Source organism: Myxocyprinus asiaticus, chromosome 15 (genome assembly GCF_019703515.2).
Source record: "Myxocyprinus asiaticus isolate MX2 ecotype Aquarium Trade chromosome 15, UBuf_Myxa_2, whole genome shotgun sequence".
Taxonomy (NCBI): domain Eukaryota; kingdom Metazoa; phylum Chordata; class Actinopteri; order Cypriniformes; family Catostomidae; genus Myxocyprinus; species Myxocyprinus asiaticus.
Genome location: NC_059358.1, coordinates 31,584,997 through 31,604,312, shown reverse-complemented (window position 1 = coordinate 31,604,312; position 19,316 = coordinate 31,584,997). Strand labels below are relative to the sequence as shown.

At 38.5% G+C, this 19,316-nt stretch overlaps 1 protein-coding gene across 1 annotated transcript in view; it reads left to right on the top strand.

Annotated features, from left to right (window-relative positions):
- The window catches only part of LOC127453055 (histone deacetylase 9-B-like), a 32,558-nt gene extending 14,871 nt beyond the window's left edge, over positions 1 to 17,687 (top strand). Inside the window, exons 4-11 of the mRNA XM_051719064.1 lie at positions 1,967 to 2,090; positions 2,533 to 2,654; positions 8,196 to 8,327; positions 8,695 to 8,810; positions 11,120 to 11,224; positions 12,332 to 12,527; positions 12,903 to 13,114; positions 15,803 to 17,687. Coding sequence (XP_051575024.1) covers positions 1,967 to 2,090; positions 2,533 to 2,654; positions 8,196 to 8,327; positions 8,695 to 8,810; positions 11,120 to 11,224; positions 12,332 to 12,527; positions 12,903 to 13,114; positions 15,803 to 16,135 — 1,340 coding nt within the window. The 3' untranslated portion in view covers positions 16,136 to 17,687. The remainder of the gene's footprint in view (positions 1 to 1,966; positions 2,091 to 2,532; positions 2,655 to 8,195; positions 8,328 to 8,694; positions 8,811 to 11,119; positions 11,225 to 12,331; positions 12,528 to 12,902; positions 13,115 to 15,802) is intronic.
- Positions 17,688 to 19,316: the final 1,629 nt, after the last annotated feature.

Below are 19,316 nucleotides of genomic sequence, written 5' to 3'. Positions count from 1 at the left end.
TCTGCAAAGACACTCAAAAGAAGGTGAATTGCAGGCAGGAAAATACAGGAAAGAGGAAAATCATAATACAATTAATTTCAAACATGATAAAACATCTCACTACTGTACATGTCTCATCTAATAATTATGGTCTTTCACTGTAGAATTTATCCATTTAGCATCACAGCATGAAAACAGTTGAAAATATTGTACTACTCACAGACAGTTCAGGAAAAACACAGTTCTTTTTTATACTCAGTAATAATGCCATTTCAAAACACGTGAAGCATTCACAAAGGCCAACGCTGAATATAAATGAACAAACTTAAAATTTCTAGTGAACTTTCAGCACATGTACACACACCTGTTAGCACAATAATGCTATTGTTTATATGTAATTCATTGCGCTCCGTTTCTGGATGTCTATCGTAGCCAGACCGTAACGGTGGATAATATAAGTAATCCCTGCTGTTGATTTCTTGCCAATAAAGTGAAAAGAGCACACAAACAAATTATTCCAAGTTTTTTCAAACAGATGTTCCTAAGTCAATCCTTCTGTAGGCAGCCATTGGAAGAAGCAGCATCTGAGACTGGAGCGCTGTGCTTTGCAAGTGGTTTCCTATCATAACATTGCTGTTTTAGACACAACTTTAGTTTCGCTTGATTATTAGGATAACCATTAAATGCACACATTGTCTGGAGAATTTTAAAGACATCTTACAACATTTAAAAAGCAAGAATCTAACCGCATGACATGCAAGCAAGCAGAGGCCTGTTACACACAAAATGCCAACCAATCACACTTCTGCTTGCCAATCAGAAATTCCGCCCACCTTGAGAAATACAGTGGACTTGCTGAGAATATTGTGGATAGACCATTTCAAGGACTGTTGGTTGGTGACATCAAGTGATGTTCTGTGGACATTTCCTGCTTGTCAGAGCCATTTAGCAGAGATGGGCCACTTCTATTAAAATTAATGGAAGAAATTGGAACACCCAACAGTAGCTAACGGTCAACGGAAAAAAATACAGCCTCATCACCGCTGCCTTTAAACACAGAGCGCACCTCTCCTCGGGAGACCAGTCTCTACCAGCTGGCGTCTTCACGGGTCCAGGAACGGAGCGGTGAGGGTCAGGTGAGTGTTAGATATGTTGCCGGACCCGCACCCCCGGCGCGAGTTAGATGCGACATCGGGCCACTCGAGTGAAGCCGGCGCCATACGTGCCTCGGACCAATAACATTTTACTGCTTATTTGAAATATGTTCTTTTATCGTAATCTTGACCAAGCATTTTTGAGATATCGGTCTTTCCTCATTTAAGTAGATAGGAGCTGCACTGTCATGACGCTTATTTACTGAGAAAAATAGCTGCCCAAACTGCCCAAGAGTGTTCCAGAAATGGCCGCTGAGTAGACTGACTTACCCTGAAAAAGAGACTTTGTTGAAAGGATCCAGAAATACGTTTGGACCGTTCTAATTAATTTTAGATTTTTTTTTAATTATTTTTTTTTTTCATTCTTGAAATGATCTATAAATAGATCAATTAGAACTTTGGAAATTTGCACACATTTTTTTGAAACAGACCTTCCAAGGGTGCCTCATTCCTGTTCTCCAGAAGAGGGAGATATTCTCTCATTTCTTTTAAAGGTGCTTGAAAATGTTCAGCCAGTAATATAAGAAATATTTGTAGTAAAGCTTTTGAGAGGAGAGAGTGAGTAGATATTTAGGAAAGATGCTATTGTTTGAACTGAGGCCAGTCCTGCTGTGTCTGGGAGTGGTAGTAATACCATCATTTCCCTGGCCTTGAATAAAGCCAAACTCTGCAAACTTTCTTTCTGTCTACAGTGACTCCATCAAAGTTATCAAAGAATGTTGGTTTAGCTTTCCCACAACCATCTCAGTTGTATTGTGTGTATAATGAGTATACAATTGGATTACACCCCAGGGTACTCATGATTTTTGTGTATGTGTCTCCTGGTCTGACAGGTGCGGTGGCCAGCACTGAGGTCAAGCAGAAACTCCAAGAGTTTCTGTTGAGTAAATCCACCAAAGATGGCACATCAAATGGGTCCCTGCAGAAAGTAACACAGAGCTCCAAACTGTGGTACATGTAAGTGACAATCACATACACATCACAATTAGTTGTAAATGAGCTAAGATTTCCTATTTCAGCATTTTATTTTCTGTAATTTTATATGGATGTAGTATTAAAAGAAATAGCACAAACTTTGAAATATACTAGACAGACAGACAGACAAACAGATAGATACTGTAGATAGATAGATAGATAGATAGATAGATAGACAGATAGATAGGTAGATAGATAGATAGATAGAATAAACGAAATGTGCTTAGAATGTATAGTAGAAACTAAAGACGGGAAGCAAAGTCCATGTCCCAAACCATCCAAGGTAGTAAAATCAGCAGATTTTAGCTAATAATCAGTAATGTGATACTATGTGGAAGGTATCAGAGCACAGGAGAGTCTGTCATCTGTATTTATGACTGTTTGGTAAGTTCAGGAGTTCAGTTTGCATCACTTTTCTGTTCAGGGCTTCCCATCACACCTCTCTAGAGCAAAGTTCACCTCCTTTGGGAGGAGCGTCCTCCTCCTGCAAGCTCTCCATACTCTCCCCACAGGAATGCCAGGACGATTTTCCTCTGAGAAAGACAGGTAGGCCTCAAGCAGTGTTTCATAGAATTTCTAAAGCTGACCTCCAAAAATGAGGATTATTTAAATAGATTTAATTCAGTACATCACTGTAGGATTTCTCGTCTTCTGCTTGGAGCCCATGATGCTAAGAACCACAGATTTCCAACAGTAAAACTGTGCTAAAAGACACCATGGGTTTGTTAACTCAGTGTTGGCGGGAGTCTCGTGGGAAGTCAGTATTAATGTGAGTTTTGACTCCCACTTGGCTAGCCAGTCATGAGTTCTTGCAAAGGCCAAACTGTTCATAACAGTGCTGTTAAGTCACGGAAATGACATTACATTCCTTCCCCTTTGTGTCCCTTTGAATTATGATGGTAAACAATAATACCTGCTTAATTGCTTTAGCATATGGGTTCACATGTCGGATATACACACAATTTAGGGATCATGCAAGGGAAGTTTAATCCAGAGTTGTGCAGGCTTTGTCTGCCAAATGTAAACTAATCTAAGGTAATTATGTCGGTTGTTCAGTTCAAATAAGCACTTTATAGACACATGAAAGAGAAGTGTTTATTGTCTTAGCTCTTGAACAGTAACCTCCCAGTTTCAGCATCAATTTCTGCTTCGCTACACTGAAACCAGCCAATATCTTGAAAACTAAAAGGAGCGGAAGGTTCTGGAATCCAAACAGCTTATTGGGAAAGCAATGGTAGTCACAAGAAAAGATAAAAAACAAACAAAAAAAAAAAAAAACATCTTAGCTGTTGCTATAAGGAAATCGACAAATCTGAACTTTACTGGTCTCTCTCTCGCAATATTAAAGGGATCGTTCACCCAAAAATTAAATGTCATCATTTACTCATCCTCATGTTGTTCTAAACCCATATGACCTACTTTCTTCAGAGGACCACAAAAGGAGATGTTATGCAAAATGAAAGCCTTAGTCACCATTCACCTTTATTGTATGGAAAAAAAATATGCAATGAAAATGAATGGTGACTGTGGCTGTTAGTCCTTAATATTCTCCCTTTTGTGTTCCACAGATGAAACTAAGCCATACAGGTTTGAAACAAAATGAGAATTTTATTTTTGGGTGATCTATTAAATCCTGACAGTATTTTAAACACAAACCCAAAACATCACACTATATCGCTTACTGGAGCGACAGAACTTCAGAGTAATCAATGTTGTAGAGAATTAAAGCCTATTTCCTATCACTATGCCAGAGAGAACCAAGCAAGTCTTCGGAAATAGTCATCCTATATGTGTGTTAAACTTATCCATTGCCTAAACCATTTAAAACCCATTTCCTGCTTGTTGGATTCCAAGCTCTATATGTGGTTACACCCATGCAAGATCCCCTCCCCCTCTTCCTGCCCATCTCAATTAGAATCCCCTCAAAGTAAGCATGCAACAGGAGCAACACAAAGGTGGTGCTTGTTCCATATCACGGATTTCATCAGAGATACTTGACTGGCATATGTCAAAGGGTTAGGGTAGCACTGTGGAGGGAATTAGGCATAACAAGGCTATTTTGGAAAGCAAAACACTCTAAGAGAAACTGACACTTTCCCAAGAGGTAATCCTTTATTTAATTTGGGTCTTCAACACAGTATCACCAGCAAAACTCAGTGTGGCTTTTGTTTGATCATACAGTCCTGGAAATCCTTGATTGAACTCCTCCAAGAAAAACAAGCTACAGTATTGATCTACAAAGCATATCACATGATTAACTTGTTTACTTGCCACCTATCTTCTTTGTGCCACGTCCTGGACCAGAATAGATCTGTCTAGGGGCACGTGACTCTGCCGTGGGCAGGAATAGCCCAGCTTATTGAAGAGAGCAAAAAACCTCCTCCTTAGTCTTGACCCACATACCAAACATGTGGAGCAGGTTCAGTTGAGATGAGAGGGATTTGAGTTTGTCTTAAACAGTGGATATGTTGGGCTGTAGGACCAGGCGTGCTCTACTGTGTCACGGCAATATTACCCACTAGAGATGAAGGGATAAAGGAGGGGGGAAAAATGAACTGAAATGCAATGATGAAATAAGATGTTTTGCAAGGGCAGTGTTGTTGCATCACATAGTCCTTGTCTCCTGGGCAAACAGGTGTTTGTATTTTGACTAATGAAAAAAAAATGACTGGAGAGATCGTAAGCAGGATGAGGTACATGCAAAGGTGGGTTACCTTTATGAGGCCTGAATAAGCTTTTCTTTGAAAAACAAATGAAAGATTGAAAGTGTGGGTCTGAGACAATTGTAAAACAGTCAAATCCATATATAAAAGGCATTTGAAAAGTAGCAAAAATAAATGATATGTGCATGGTTAAAAGTTTCAATGAATATAACAAAAAGAATACAGTTGAAATCTTTTTAATAAATATCATCCCCTAGGACTACAGGGGTTTATTTTAGACACAATATGGCCAGTTATTTTGTTTAAAGAATAGTTAAATAGTTAAAAGAAACCATTGCATATAGCCTAGAAACGCTTAGACTGACAGCCTGTTGGAAATGCTACAAGCAGACAGTACATTTACATGCAATTTAGCAGTGTAAACTTAATATAAATGCTTTAGTCCGACTGAAATCATAGACACAATTTCACTGCCCGATTTCAGTTGGACTACAACAATAATTTGTCTTTTTAAAATGTCATGTACAGTAGACTCTTTAGTCTGAATGAAACTGTACCAGTCTGATTGTTGGGAATTCAAACTAACAGTACCAGATATTATGATTGTAGCTTGGCTTCGTCCAGCAATTCTACATGTTAATCAGACCCCAAAAGGCCTCTGCATTGTGCACATGCCCAGAAACACAGAGGTGATGCAACATGTGTATCTTTACACTTCCTAAACTGATGTTCTTCCTTCAAATATTCGATTACGCATTATATCATGTATATTTAGACAGATGAAGACTATAGCTCAACAACACAAAAACCCATTGCAGCTTGATTATAACTGCACTTGTAAACATACTGTAACAAGCAGAATGACACAATCAGTAAAGCGTTGTAGAAAACATCTGCTCTCTTAAATCACAGCTTGTCCAATTTATAGGACATTTATATTGTATAAATATAAATGTTTAATGTCATCTTCCACACTCACACACATACACGCTTGCCGGATCACATTCCAGTATAAAGCCAAACACTCTGAAATGGGAACTTCGTCTCTGGGTTGAGATTACACAATACATAGAACTTAGCAGCATGTACCCTCCAGCACTGCTTTCAAATGTAATAATGTGATTGATTATGGGCCTGTTACTGTAAGTCTTTGCCTCATACATTTTCCTATTTGGCTTGGCCTCTGGTTCCAGGCCATATATGTAAATGTTAGGGAAAAATCAAGCAGGTGCCAGGCCTGTTACTCCAACAGAGCGATGGCCACCATTTTACTGAAACTGCAAGTAGAGTGGTGTGTTCTCCCATGGCTACATGATCACAGCCTCCCAACGAGCCCACCAACAACCATGCTTCCACCTACATAGCAATAGGGTGGTATTCCCGTGGTGACAGGCTGTAGCATGGAATAAAAATAGAAGGCAATCAGGACAGTGTGGGGTGCCAGGCGGATTGGAGAGGACTCCCTGCAGTTTGCTCTCAGCCCACTCCGCTAGCAGGATTTACATCCCATTACCACACTGCTGGATGGAAGCAGACAGTTCTGCTTCTGAAGAGGATAATAGCAGCCCTGCCTTCAGTCCACTTCTCTCTTTCTCCCTCTCTCTCTCTCTCTCTCTCTCTCTGTTTCTCTCCTCAGAGATTACTTCTTACAGCTGTGTCTTCCCATGACTCCCAGTGTCTTAGATGAAGTCATATGGTCATATCACAACTGTCTTAGTTTGGCAACAATATTCTTCTAAAATAATAACGATAATAATATGCACATAAGATGGTGGTTTTACTATTGTGCAATGGGGAACTGATGGGCAACAAATAAAACCACTGACAGCGCTCTAATAATGAGATAACATTTCTGTATTTTTGACTGCTAGTAATGTGGGTGTTTCCCAAAGGGAGGCACTGAATGTGGGTGGTTGGCTTACTCACTCGCTTCCCATCAGAGAGTCATTTAGAAGCACTTAATGCCTGTACATTAAAGTCATACAGACTGACGCTGCTCCATAATTCATCCTGTAATTCAAGAATATTTAAATGAGGATATAATAGGGTGTAATTTAAATATTAAGATATTCATTGTGTGACTCTTTGTATTGTAGTCATTGTTTTATTATACTGTATTATGTTTTACATTAATATGTTTTTGCATTAGACTGGGTGTGGCATGCTACCTTCACTCACCAAAACATCTGCCAAATTTGTCTATTAAAAAGTACAGTATGTTACTATATAGAGCAATGAGCAGTCTGAGTTAACTCAGATATTTGAAAACAAGCTGTAAATGCTCACAGATCTAATCACAGATCTCATAGCATCATAGTGCAAGAATGTCACTATACAACAGTGTGGATTCCCTGCTTTCATGCCTGCTTATAACATGCATAGCTATAAATACTTTAAATCAACCTTTTAACAACACTAACAACAACCAAAAAAGGCTTCAGACCAGTGATTCTCCAGACTAATATCACTGTGAATTCAGCAACAGTACAGGTTAAAAGTTCTTAAGCTGAAATCAGTCTGTGCTTAATGAAATTTGAAGCACTGTTCACATTAGCCAAAATTGGAAGTGCTGTTGAACGTACAGATATGGGGATGTGTGAGCTCAAGTTTCCGGATGAAATGTCCACAGAGTGGCACCAAAAGTGAGTTGTATGGTATTTGTAGTTGTAAATGATGTAATACAGTCAACAGGAATGGATATTTTATTAACTCTATTGCCGAACCCAAACCCCAACCCTAAAACTAAACGTCAGTGGAGTAAAAATTTAATTTTTGAGTCAAAATGCAACCTCTGAATAGTGCTAACCACTGTTTATGGGACCAGAACCTGTGTTTGGGGTTTGCTCCTGCAACACATCAGCAGCACCAGAGGGAAAGGTCTGAACTGAACTGATGTTGAAATGTCTGATGGCAATTGTCAGTAATTCGGCAGAATGGAGTTAATTTCAGGGTACATGAACATTTGGAAGCTTTCTTCCAAAGCTTTCTTTCTTATTTTCATCCCATCAGATGTCTCCAAGCCAATCAAACCAATGTCAAACAAAATGCAGTTATAAAATAAGATTCTGCAGTATTTCAAACTGCCTCAGTTGAAGAGGAAGCTACTTGGTGTGAGTTTGTTTTTCACCCTCTATATCAGTTGTTTTTTGTTTGAAATCATCATAATAATAGCCATTTTTGCTCAAAGGTATCCAGTAAATTGTCAGTTAAAAGAAACACATTTCTGGTTTGGCGATGATGGAGGGGAACTTGAGCCCTACTGAAGGGGCTGTAGAGTTTGTTTTGTTTTTTTTCTAAACACTAGTTTAGAAGACACCAAACAGAGATCGCCTCCAAAATATCATAGTGGAATGTCTTTTTCTTAGACACACTTGTGGAGTAACTTCATATTTGATTTACATGTGTTAATATGTTTTCTCTCCAGTCTCAGAGCCTAATCTGAAAGTGCGGTCCAGGTTAAAGCAGAAAGTTGCAGAGAGGAGGAGCAGCCCACTCCTCAGGAGGAAGGAGTGGAGCATCATGACACCCTTCAAAAAGAGAGCCCTGGAGCTTTTGGGTAGGGGTGCCATCCCATAATGCTTCTCACAATTAGACGATACACCTGGGGCATAAACAATACAACCTCCTATTGGCTAGCTTTCAACTGGCAATTTCTCTCCAGTAATCACAGCAGTCATTTGTGAAGCTCAGCGTACTTATATATTTATGTAACAGCCGCTCTGGCAGGTGACATCTAGAATAGCATCCAATGTGGGTTTGAGGATTTTCCATGGTATTTTAGTTGATTACATATGTTTCTAGATGGATGGTTGGATGGATGGATCTGTACAAGTTAGAAATAATATTATATTTATTATTTTCTATCTTTAATAATTATTATCTTTAACATTTAAAGTATGTTCCTTTCATCTCCTGTTCCACAGAATCTACAGCCAGTAGCAGTGCACCAGGGTCAGGGCCCAGCTCGCCCAATGGGGCCTGCAGTGCCTTGGGGGCTGAAAATGGACCCTCCTCTCTTCCAGTCACCACACGTACTGAGGTACTACTCCAATGTCAAATCTGCACTCACATTAAACTGTTTTACTAGGGGTACAAAAGACTTTTAACAGTCAAGCTCTCTCACGACACTTTCATCAAAGCTTTCCTGAAAGATTAGAACCTGTACGACTTCAGAAATGTTGACGGCCAATGGGCCGCACCCATAAATTTCATAGACACCAGTCCAGCCAGTCCTTGTGCAGCTATGAAAACAGAACAGTGTCTCTACTGCCTATAAGCTGCTTGTCTGTCTCAGTTCAATGAAAACGGCTCCAAGCACAGACAATAAAGAGTCAGTTCACTTCCTCCCACAAACCCCTGCTCTTTACCACTAACCTTTACTGACACAGCTATGTGGTTTTCTTTGACTGCTACTCTTGTAAAGCTCAGGGCAAGAAAGAGTAGATCAGATATTCTGTGCTTGAAAGGCAACAAGATTAAGTTTAGAGCTCACCTATGGACTTGTTCCACAGCACACTGAGCTGGACTTTCTCACTATTAACCCTCATTATAGCGGGTATATTAATGGATAAGTTCACCCTATAATGAAAATTCTGTCATTACTATCCCTCATGTTGTTGTAAACTTATGTGACTTTTTCTGTTCCATTGAACCCAAAAGGAGAGAATTTGAACAACTGTATTGGTCGCTCTTTTCTTTGCAATTAAAACGATTGGGGACAGACTTTCAAATCTGATTCATGAATTAATCACTCTTTTGAGCTTTTCTATCTGTTTAATGAGTCTGTTAATCCTGTTCACAGAATCTGAATGATTTGTTCACTATCAGTGAATCATAATTGACATTTAAGTCCGTTCCTTACACAAAGCAATTGTTGGAATAAAGCGCACAAGTCAGATCAATTATTATACTTTTAATGGTGTGTTTGCATCCTTTCTCAAGCTTTTAATTAGTGTTGCCTAGCGCATTACCGTATTAGCATATTTTTTGCTGTGGTATCGAAACTGTGAAATTTCACTGGTATTGGTACCGACTACTGAAAATTGGTATTGTGACAACACTAATTTAAAGCCTCAGTCCTCATTGATTGTAATTGCATGTAAAAGAGCGACCAGTACAACTGTAATAGAAAGAAAGTCATACAGGTCAGGAAGAACATGAAGATGAGTAAATGATGACAGAATTTTCATTTTTGGTTGAACTATTCCTTTAAGAATCTCTTTATATTAACGTGGAGGGCTTTTTCTTTTCGCTGATGTTCATTAGCTGCCTCTGACTCACTTCCTGATGGCTTCATGGCTCAGTTCCTTTGGGTCCCTTTGGGACTTTGCTCACAAAGAGGTGTATTCTGGGCAAATGTGACATGTCTCTGTGAAGCTTCAGCTTAGCAGCTGTGTTATTCTTCAACACCACTGTTTACACTCTCATGGACCTCCAATGCAATAGCTGACAAGGAATGCTTATTGCACCGTGATCCAGGGCCGAAATGGTGGGAGGTTGAGCTTAATTGATCTGCCAGCCGCTGGTAGCCAAAGACACGCTAACAACACAAACATGCCCGATCGCTATTGTATTGACATAAGCTTGAGGTCTCATGGATCGGACTGGTGGGTCAAGATGCTACCCGCAGACACTGTGCTAGTTTCGAAAGCGAGCCGTGTTTGTGATCCGTTACATTGGGTATCCTCTTTCAGAGGGAACTGGTCCCCTGGGTCAAATAAAGGCCGGATATCCACATACAGGTCAGTGAATAGGCAGGAGGGATTGAAGGGTAAACAGTACAGGTCTACTGCCACATGCTGATGGGCCGCACCACTGGGTAGAGGAAGTAGTATAAAACTGATCATACATTGTTTCTCTCATACTCTTAAAGGAATAGTTCAATAAAAATGAAAATTCTGTCATCCTTTACCCACCCTGATTCTGTTCCAAACCTGTATGACTTTCTTTCTTCTGTGAAACACAAAAGGAGGTGTTTGGAAGAAGATTAGTGTTAGTCACCAGTCACTTTCATTGGGTCTTTTTTCCATAAAATGAAAGTGAATGGTGACTGAGGCTAACATTCATTTTTGGGTGAACTATCCCTTTAAACTACACTTCTATGTTGTCATCAGTGTGAGATTTGATAGTGACTGGGATAGGATTCTGCATTCGTGGGCCTCTCTATGCGGTCTTGGTTTTATTTCCTCCAGTTGAACTTATACAGCTCTACTGTGGCAGGAACCAAACCGTCATTCGTCTTAGTACATTAAAGTTTATTGTTCTGTTGCTCTTTCCAGTGGTCCATACTGGGATTTCAAAATCTCTCTCTCTCTCTCTCTCTCTCTCTCTCTCTCTTTCCCATCACAGCGTTGGCCATCACAGCCAAGGTTATTAGGGCCTGAAAGCTCTGTGTCTATGTTAAATCTCTATACATCACCATCTCTGCCCAACATCTCCCTGGGCATGTCGGCTGTAAGTCAAATGACAACACATAATACACCCTGTTTCACAAACAAGGCCCATTCACACCAAGTCTGTATTTTATGAATTAAAAACTATGAATTCCACACTGAACCACAGTTCACCATGGTAACACTAGGCTTTGTGCATGCAAAATTATTTCAGACACCAGAACTGAGAGGTTATGTCTTGCTTGAGGGCTTCTGGTTTTAATAAAAAAATAGTAATGTATTGAAAGTGTTAACATATACTCACTTTCCTGCAACACTCACTTTCACAATTCATAACACATATTGTCAAGCAAATTCCCAGGTCAGAGTTCACCAAACTTGAAGTTTCGTGCGCAGTGGAATGCAAAATGTATTCACGTTGTTTTTATACTATATTTTCATATTTTCCATTTCGTTGCATCAGACTTGATGTGAACAGGCCTTTTTTTTTTTTTTTTATAGAAAAATAACAAGTTTGAAAATAAAAGTCTCCCCTAAACTGATTCAAAAGTCATCAAACTGATTTAATTAAACTGAATTTAAAGTGGATATTTATGCTGATAAATTAGGGGAAATGTCATTTATGGCCTTGGCTCAGCTGCATATTGCGTTGACTGTTGAAAGACTAGCCATCACTGGCTGACAAGATGATATGTGTAGCCTTAGGGTGCTGGCCTTTGACCTTGGGGGATTTTATAGGCCTTAGATAAATATTGTGCTTAAGTGTCTGGTGTCGGTTGCACTCCAACCCTCCCCAGTCACCTCATCCATTACTGCTGTTTAAAGTCCAGCCAAGCCAGAATAATCAAGTGCAGTGCCAAACAATGTCTAATCTTGAGTTAATTTGCAGCAAATTGCTCCTTACTTAGAAAATTAACCCTTGCATTTATTTCTGGGATGCTCAGTGTGTATTAGTGACATTGCAGCAAAAAAAAAGTTTTTATATGGCTATATTTTATGAATGCAAGAGGAGGAGGAGCAGCTATGGATAAGAGAAATCCAAGACCATTCTCTTAAGTTTACAGAAGACAAATTGATGTTTGAATCAGTATCGGTACATTCCATCCTTCTGCAATCTGTTATTGGGTAAAGACAAATAAATAGATAATATCTCTCCGTCACCTGTCAGGCTGCTTTAGGACTTCAGGAGAAGCACGTTGAGGTTGGTGGAATGTCAGCAGTCATACAAGGTTTGCCCACCCAACTTCTGGGTCCAGTGCCCATGTCTGTTGCTATGGAGACCAAAGTGAGCAGCAGCCACCAGGCTCTCCTGCAGCATCTCCTCCAGAAGGAGCAACTTCGCCACCAAAAGATCTTCTCTACAGGTGAGAACATCAGAGTAGTCGTAAAGCGACATTCCTATTCCAAAACGGGGCTGACTAAATAAAAAATACAGGAATCTAACAATCAGACAGTATTGTGTTAACACTACAGGCATCTTCAGAAATCTTAGTTTAATAAATAGATCTATATTTATTATCAATCTGAAAAAAATATGTGACTTGTTTAAGGGCACATGGTGATAGCAAAGGGACTGTCCCTTGCTGGGTTGGAACCAGTAACATATCAGTTTTATGGTCCAGAGCTTTAACCACTAGGCTAGGTTTATTAAATGGAATCAGGATACAGAGGTGGCAAAAAAGTGAAAATTTCATTATACTAAAATTTTATTTACCATATCCATTCATCTCATTATACAGGTCAAAGTCCTGTGCATCCTCCCTCTCCATTGGCCATGAGGGATAGCTCTCCAAGCAGCACCCGTCCCGAACTGCCACCTCATCGGCCCCTGAACCGCACCCAGTCTGCTCCACTGCCCCAGAGCATGCTGGCACAACTTGTGATTCAGCAGCAACATCAAAACTTCCTGGAGAAGCAGAAACAGTATCAGCAACAAGTCCACATCAACAAGGTACAATCATTTAACCAACCATCAGAGGAATCCCAGCTGAAAAGACCAGCTTAGTCTAGCAAGAATTGCCAGGATAATCTGGCGACAAGAAATGCTGGCATTTTCAACAGGAATGTCAATGCAACAGTACAGTGTTTTGATTTTAGAGCTGTCATGGGAAGGTGGGTATGAAGTTGAAGGATTATACTGTCAATCTGAAACTCAATTTTCCTGAAATACCATTCAGTTAGTTCACAAGGGAACTAAAGTCAGACAGCCCATCTCTATTATGTGAGCGAAAAACCTGTACATGGTTCAGAGGCAGCACTTGAATTAGCATAGCTTAAGGCATCAGTTGCATTCTAACATCTCAGAATTGTGTGGGGACAACTTCAAATGGGCACCAAAGTGGATAGAATACATACTTTTGTTCCCCTGTTGAAATATTTGTGTTTCTGTGCACCAGCAGCCATGACCTGGCCATCCGTTTAAATGCAATTATTCTGCCACACATGCAAGGTTAGCGACACGGGAGGCTTGCACAGTGAAAGACTCCTTTGTTAGCGGGAGTTTGCAGATTGATCTGCCTTATTATTTCTAAGAGTGCTATGGGAAATTCAAGGTTACAAGTGCAATTTTCAGACATGAAGATCAAACGTGCCTAGAGAGCACTTGTTTTGCCTATTCATTGTTATGGCCTCTGTTGCCAGGGGCACCACATCAAGCGTGGGGGTTAAGACTGCCATAGACCTTTTTTTAAAACTGCAGTCTGGACTAGATGACTGGTACAGTTGTTATTGTACTTTTAAAGTTACTATTGTTTTTTTTTTTTTTTTTTTTTTGCATGTTCAAATCATGTGAAGCTACAAGAAGTTGTAACAAACTTGTTTTGTTACAAAAGCAAAAAACATAAATGAACATTAGCAAATAAATGACAGTTAAAGGTAAAGTGTCTAAATTCTGAGCCACTAGTGTCACCAAGTGAAATTGCAAAAACAGTGACTGTTTTCATACATGTTTCCAGAACACTCATCTGCCCCAAATAGTCCCGCCCCCAACTCAAGCCACTGGTTGAGCCAATTTCGCTATATCGGACTGGTCAGGATGCTCAAGCAAAGAAATGTTTTAAAAGTGCGACAGAGCCACAGTGTTTATTCTAGAAGCAGCATACAAATGGCTAATTGCATATTGCAATGGCAAAAAGAATTATACTTCAGCTTTAAAATATGTTGCCAAGTGCAAAAATGCGATTCTTTTTTCCAGAGCAAGATTTAGCTGCAATTTAATTTGCACCATATAACTGCACTGTGGTGCCTGGAAGTTAATACTAATTATTCTCACTAATTGATAACAAGTAACTAATCCCCCTTTGGATAATCTACAACCTAGCACTGTTGTAGCTGGATGCAATAAATTATTTATTGGAAATGAGGTCATGAATGCTCTCAAATCAGGGATCAGCTCTCTCTGGTTTAATAATAACAGAATGTTTTACCTATGTTAAGTAGGGCACCTGTGAACTTTTACATGAGTAAACCAGGACATAATGACTATATTTACTTTAGGTACTTTATGCTATATTTACTGTATATAAGCCTTAGATTCTTCATGCACATTTTGGCTGTTTTCCCATCATATGCATGAGTTTGAATTCTGGTAAATGACACTGGTTTGTTTTATTCAATACATAAAAACTAGGTATGCACAATATACAGTGTTGGGTAATTTACTGAAAAAGTAATCCACTACAGATGACTAATTACTTGTAATTAAATTGTAATCAGACTACTTGACTAATTAGCCTGGAAAGTAATCACATTACTCATTACTTTACTTTTAAGTTACTCCCTAAAACAAAAACAAAAAATATTTTCTGCTCAACAAATTAAAAACATGTCTAGATTTCCTTGTTCTTTGTTTCACACAAAGTTGTACACTCAACATCACACATTTCTCCTTTACATTGTGTTTTTATGGGGACCTTCAGCTGTCACAGAAACACATGTACATATGAACATAATTTATGTATTCTACATAATTAATATTATGTTAGAATGTGTGACCCAACTAATGCATTTAAAAGTAATTAACTTAAACTGAAAGTCAGCAACAGTAATCTGTTTACAAGAATTTAAAATGTAATGTTTTACACTACTTTTGACTAAAATGTAATTATATAACAGTAACTAATTACTTTGTAATCAGATTAAACCCAACACTAACAATATATCTGAACTATATTGTTTTTTTGTTTAATAGTGATTATTTCATCACTGGTCTTTGTCAAAACTGTATACACTGCCAGTATTGGTTATTTAACTGTGGATGCTCTTTTCCACATATTTTAGATTTACAGTTAGATGTTTGATTACTTCTGCGATCATTTAGCGCTAATGTTATGATTAATGTTATCTAGTGCTAGCAATGTTGTGATGCCTAAATTCACTTGTAGCATTTCAAATAGTTGATTTTTTTAATCATTTTTTTTATTTTTTATTTATTACATATATTTTTAATATTGGCCATTTCTTGGTTATCAGCCATCAGCATATTGGTATTCAAGGTATATCGTCCAGAATTGTAATATTGTGCATCCCTAAAACATTTTTAATGTATGCCTGAATGTGGGATCAACAAATCATTCACTGTCAGAACTGAAATGGATATATACCTCTGACAAAATGAAATCATGATGTTTCTGTTACATAGATGCTTTCGAAATCAATCGAGCAGCTTCGTCAGCCGAACGTCCACCTGCAGGAGTCAGAAGAGGAAGAGGGGGAGGACTTGCATGAGCAGGCCATGCAGGAGGACAGCTTGCTCTCTGGTGGTGTGATCCGGAAGCACAGCTCTGACAGCTACACCAGCAGCAGTTCCAGCTCACCCACCGAGCCACTGGACACTCACCCTGGGGTCATCCGGGTGAAAGAGGAGCCCATTGCCAGTGATGATGAAATACTGGCCACTCAGAGCCTGGCAGACAAGCAGAGCTCTTACATTCACCAGGTTAAAGGGAGGGTGGTGATACGGGCCATGATCTAAAAAGAGAAACGTCAAGAGATACATTCACACATGCACACAGGCGCACATACACACAACATGTTTACTATGGTACAACGCATGACAGAGCCATTGCTTTGGGAGCTTCAGAACTGGTCTCATTTGTGAACTTGTGAAGTGATCTCTGTTTTGTATGTTGTATGTTTTGTATATAATTGAAGAAGATGAGAATTCAGCCGACTTAGTCTTTTAAATGCTTTTGATTGTTAAAGTTTGTTGAAATAATTTAAGAAATTATCTTTCTACTTTCTATCCACCCTTTGAGGAACTGCACCTCTAAAACTCTTGTAAGATATTCTGTGATTTTCCATGGCACTATAAATTTATAGATTTTATTTAGGTTTATATGAATGTTATTAGAAAGCTATGTTTATGTAAGGAAACAGTGTCATCAGTGTCAACAAAGTTCTTAACCATCTAAATCTGCTCAACAATAGAATTAAAAGAATAGTTCGCCCCCAAAATGAAAATTCTGTCATCATGTACTCACTTTCCCTTTTTGGAATACAGAAGAAGAGTTAGGCAGAATGAAAATTGTATGGAAAAAATATGCAATGAATGTGAATGGTGACTGATCTCCTTTTGTGTTCCACTATAGAAAGAAAGTTCTACAGGTTTGGAACAACATGAAGGTGAGTAAATGGTGACAGAAATTTCATTTGATCTCACCAGTAACAGTTGGGACGAATTCTAGAAAGTTCTAGAATCACATTCTGTGTTCCTTGTTCTCCTGTGGCCCAAGTTAAAGGCTGCCGGGGATCATGAATAGCACGCTGCTCCTTGCTGAATTTTGAGAGGGAGAGAGTTGTAGAGGAAATGCCTGGTGGAAGCCAGGAATCAGAATGATTCATGAGTGCAGGAATGCTGGGAGAGGACAAATCCACGCTGAAGTCAGAGGGCCTAGCTCTGATTTACTGTTGAGGCAAATTACAAAGTGAGTGGGGAGACGGTGGGGGGAGCCCCCTTTTAAAACCAATAATTTCCTCTGTATTCCCACATGATGTGTTTACCACGACATGCAGGCTTGATGTTACTTCAGTAGAGACTAAGGTAATTGTTTTGTTCCCCCATTCAGTCCTCTCCTGAGGCTATGTTATGTCTTTTTTCATAAAGTGCTCACGTGATTATTCAAGAATTGTTCAATTGTCAATTTTTTTGTTAGCAAGCCATATTTCCTGTATAAATATGATATATATATATATATATATATATATAATTTTGCACTTCTGGTGTACAATAGTTAGTTTTCATGTATGAGATCCTCTGAAAAACATCAAGAAAAAAAAAAGAAAAAAAAGGAAACAACTTATAGAGGAAAACATGTTTAATCGGTGTGAGCCATCACTATGTCTACAAATAGCCTGCGAGTCAACCTGAGCTGGCCTGTTTCGTCCCAGTTGTTTGTTCCACTGTTCTGGATGTTAATGAGTCTACTGGCGATAGGATGTCACGTTTGTTTGTAGCCGTATGCGTTCCCTTCTTGCCTTTTGTCACAGATCAACTTTTTAAAATAAAGTTCCTTTTTCATCCTGCACTTCTTTGGAAAATCTTTTCTGTGGACTACACTGAAATGTTTAATAAGTGAATTTACCAAATAAACATTGGGGAAACTGGCTAGTTGTCACACAAGGAAGTTTGCACAAGGCCTACAATGGGGCTAAAGGCACACCTTAAGGAATTTTTTTTCTTTTTTGTGTACAAGGTGTATCAAGATAGAAAAAAATAAATACATTTATATTTATTGAATACTGAAGGAGCAACATAATTTGTGTAAAAGGAAATAATAACATAAGGTTGTTTTAATTAAAATGCAGTTTGTTTGTTTTTGTTTTTAAAGGTGGCGAGGGGACTTTAAATATGTGGCTATACAGAAAATGACTTATAAATAAATCTAAAAAATATTAAGTGGAGTAAAAAGTGACAGCTAGCCCCAGACTCATCAAAATTAACATGGAAATATGCATAGTTGAGCTGTCTTGTAAATCATAGAACCCATAATTTTAAACAAATCAAACTGCCTTTAAAGTAAAAATAATATGACTGTATTGGGTATTTGAGACAAGTTCATTGGTAACTATAATGGATTTTACTGAACCACACTGTTACTTTGGAATCAGTTTAAGTATTAAATGCAGTTGCTCCCTAACAAACTTTCCCACACTCAGCCAGAGTCCGGCTTCTGATTCGGAGGGTGATACAGAGGTTTTAGACTCTGCCTTTGAAGGCTTTCTGAACATGGCTTTGAAGTGAACATGAGAGGTTCCCTAAGTCTGCATTAAAGCTGTTAAGATAAAGTGAACCTCAAGACGGTGATATATAACCTGGGTTAAAGCGACCAGGCCAAGTTTAACCAATTATGCAGGGTAGCTTAGCCTGAGCCTGGACAATTCCCAGTCTGAGCAAATGAACCGGGCACACACCAGTCCATTCAGTGCCACCTTTCTGTACCTTTCTGTGCAATTTGACCAGCTCATGTCTCAAATGTTTTATTCACCATCTCAAATCTAGGGAGTTGGACTGATGTCTAATAACACTTGATAACTGGAATTGTTGTGACTGACTAAAACAGACGCACCTTGTGCAAGTAAATAACTGGAGAAGCATTTCAAGTTGATAAATACTGAAAAGCTTTGAAACATCATTGCAGAAACACAACCTTTAAGGATTTGATTAAAAATGGCTTCTTTTTTCAAGGTATTACAATTAATCTTGTCTTATGTAAATAAAATAAAAAATATAAAAATAAAAAATAACAATAATAGTCATAAATAAATAAATTACAAAATAAGCTGTGCAATACTAATATTCTTACAAATTGCATGCTTGTGTCAAAAGAAGTGTCTTAGTGTTACATTTCTACACGTGATGACCATACATTTAAATATGTATTATTATTGATTCTGGTATGGTGTAGCCATATGGCAACAATTCATTTTTTTCTTTTACTTTCTCACCTTTCAGGAAAAGCTCAAATATAATGCATTGTTGGGAATGACAGTGCAGTCTTTAAAGTAACTACTGATATGCTGTTTTTTTAAAAAACTTTTTTTATTTTTTATTTTATTTCTATTTTTATGTATTTTTTATATTACAGCTATTTTGTGTCAGAAAATCAAATGGGAAAACATATTCCATCATTAGAACATAATACATACCATACAGG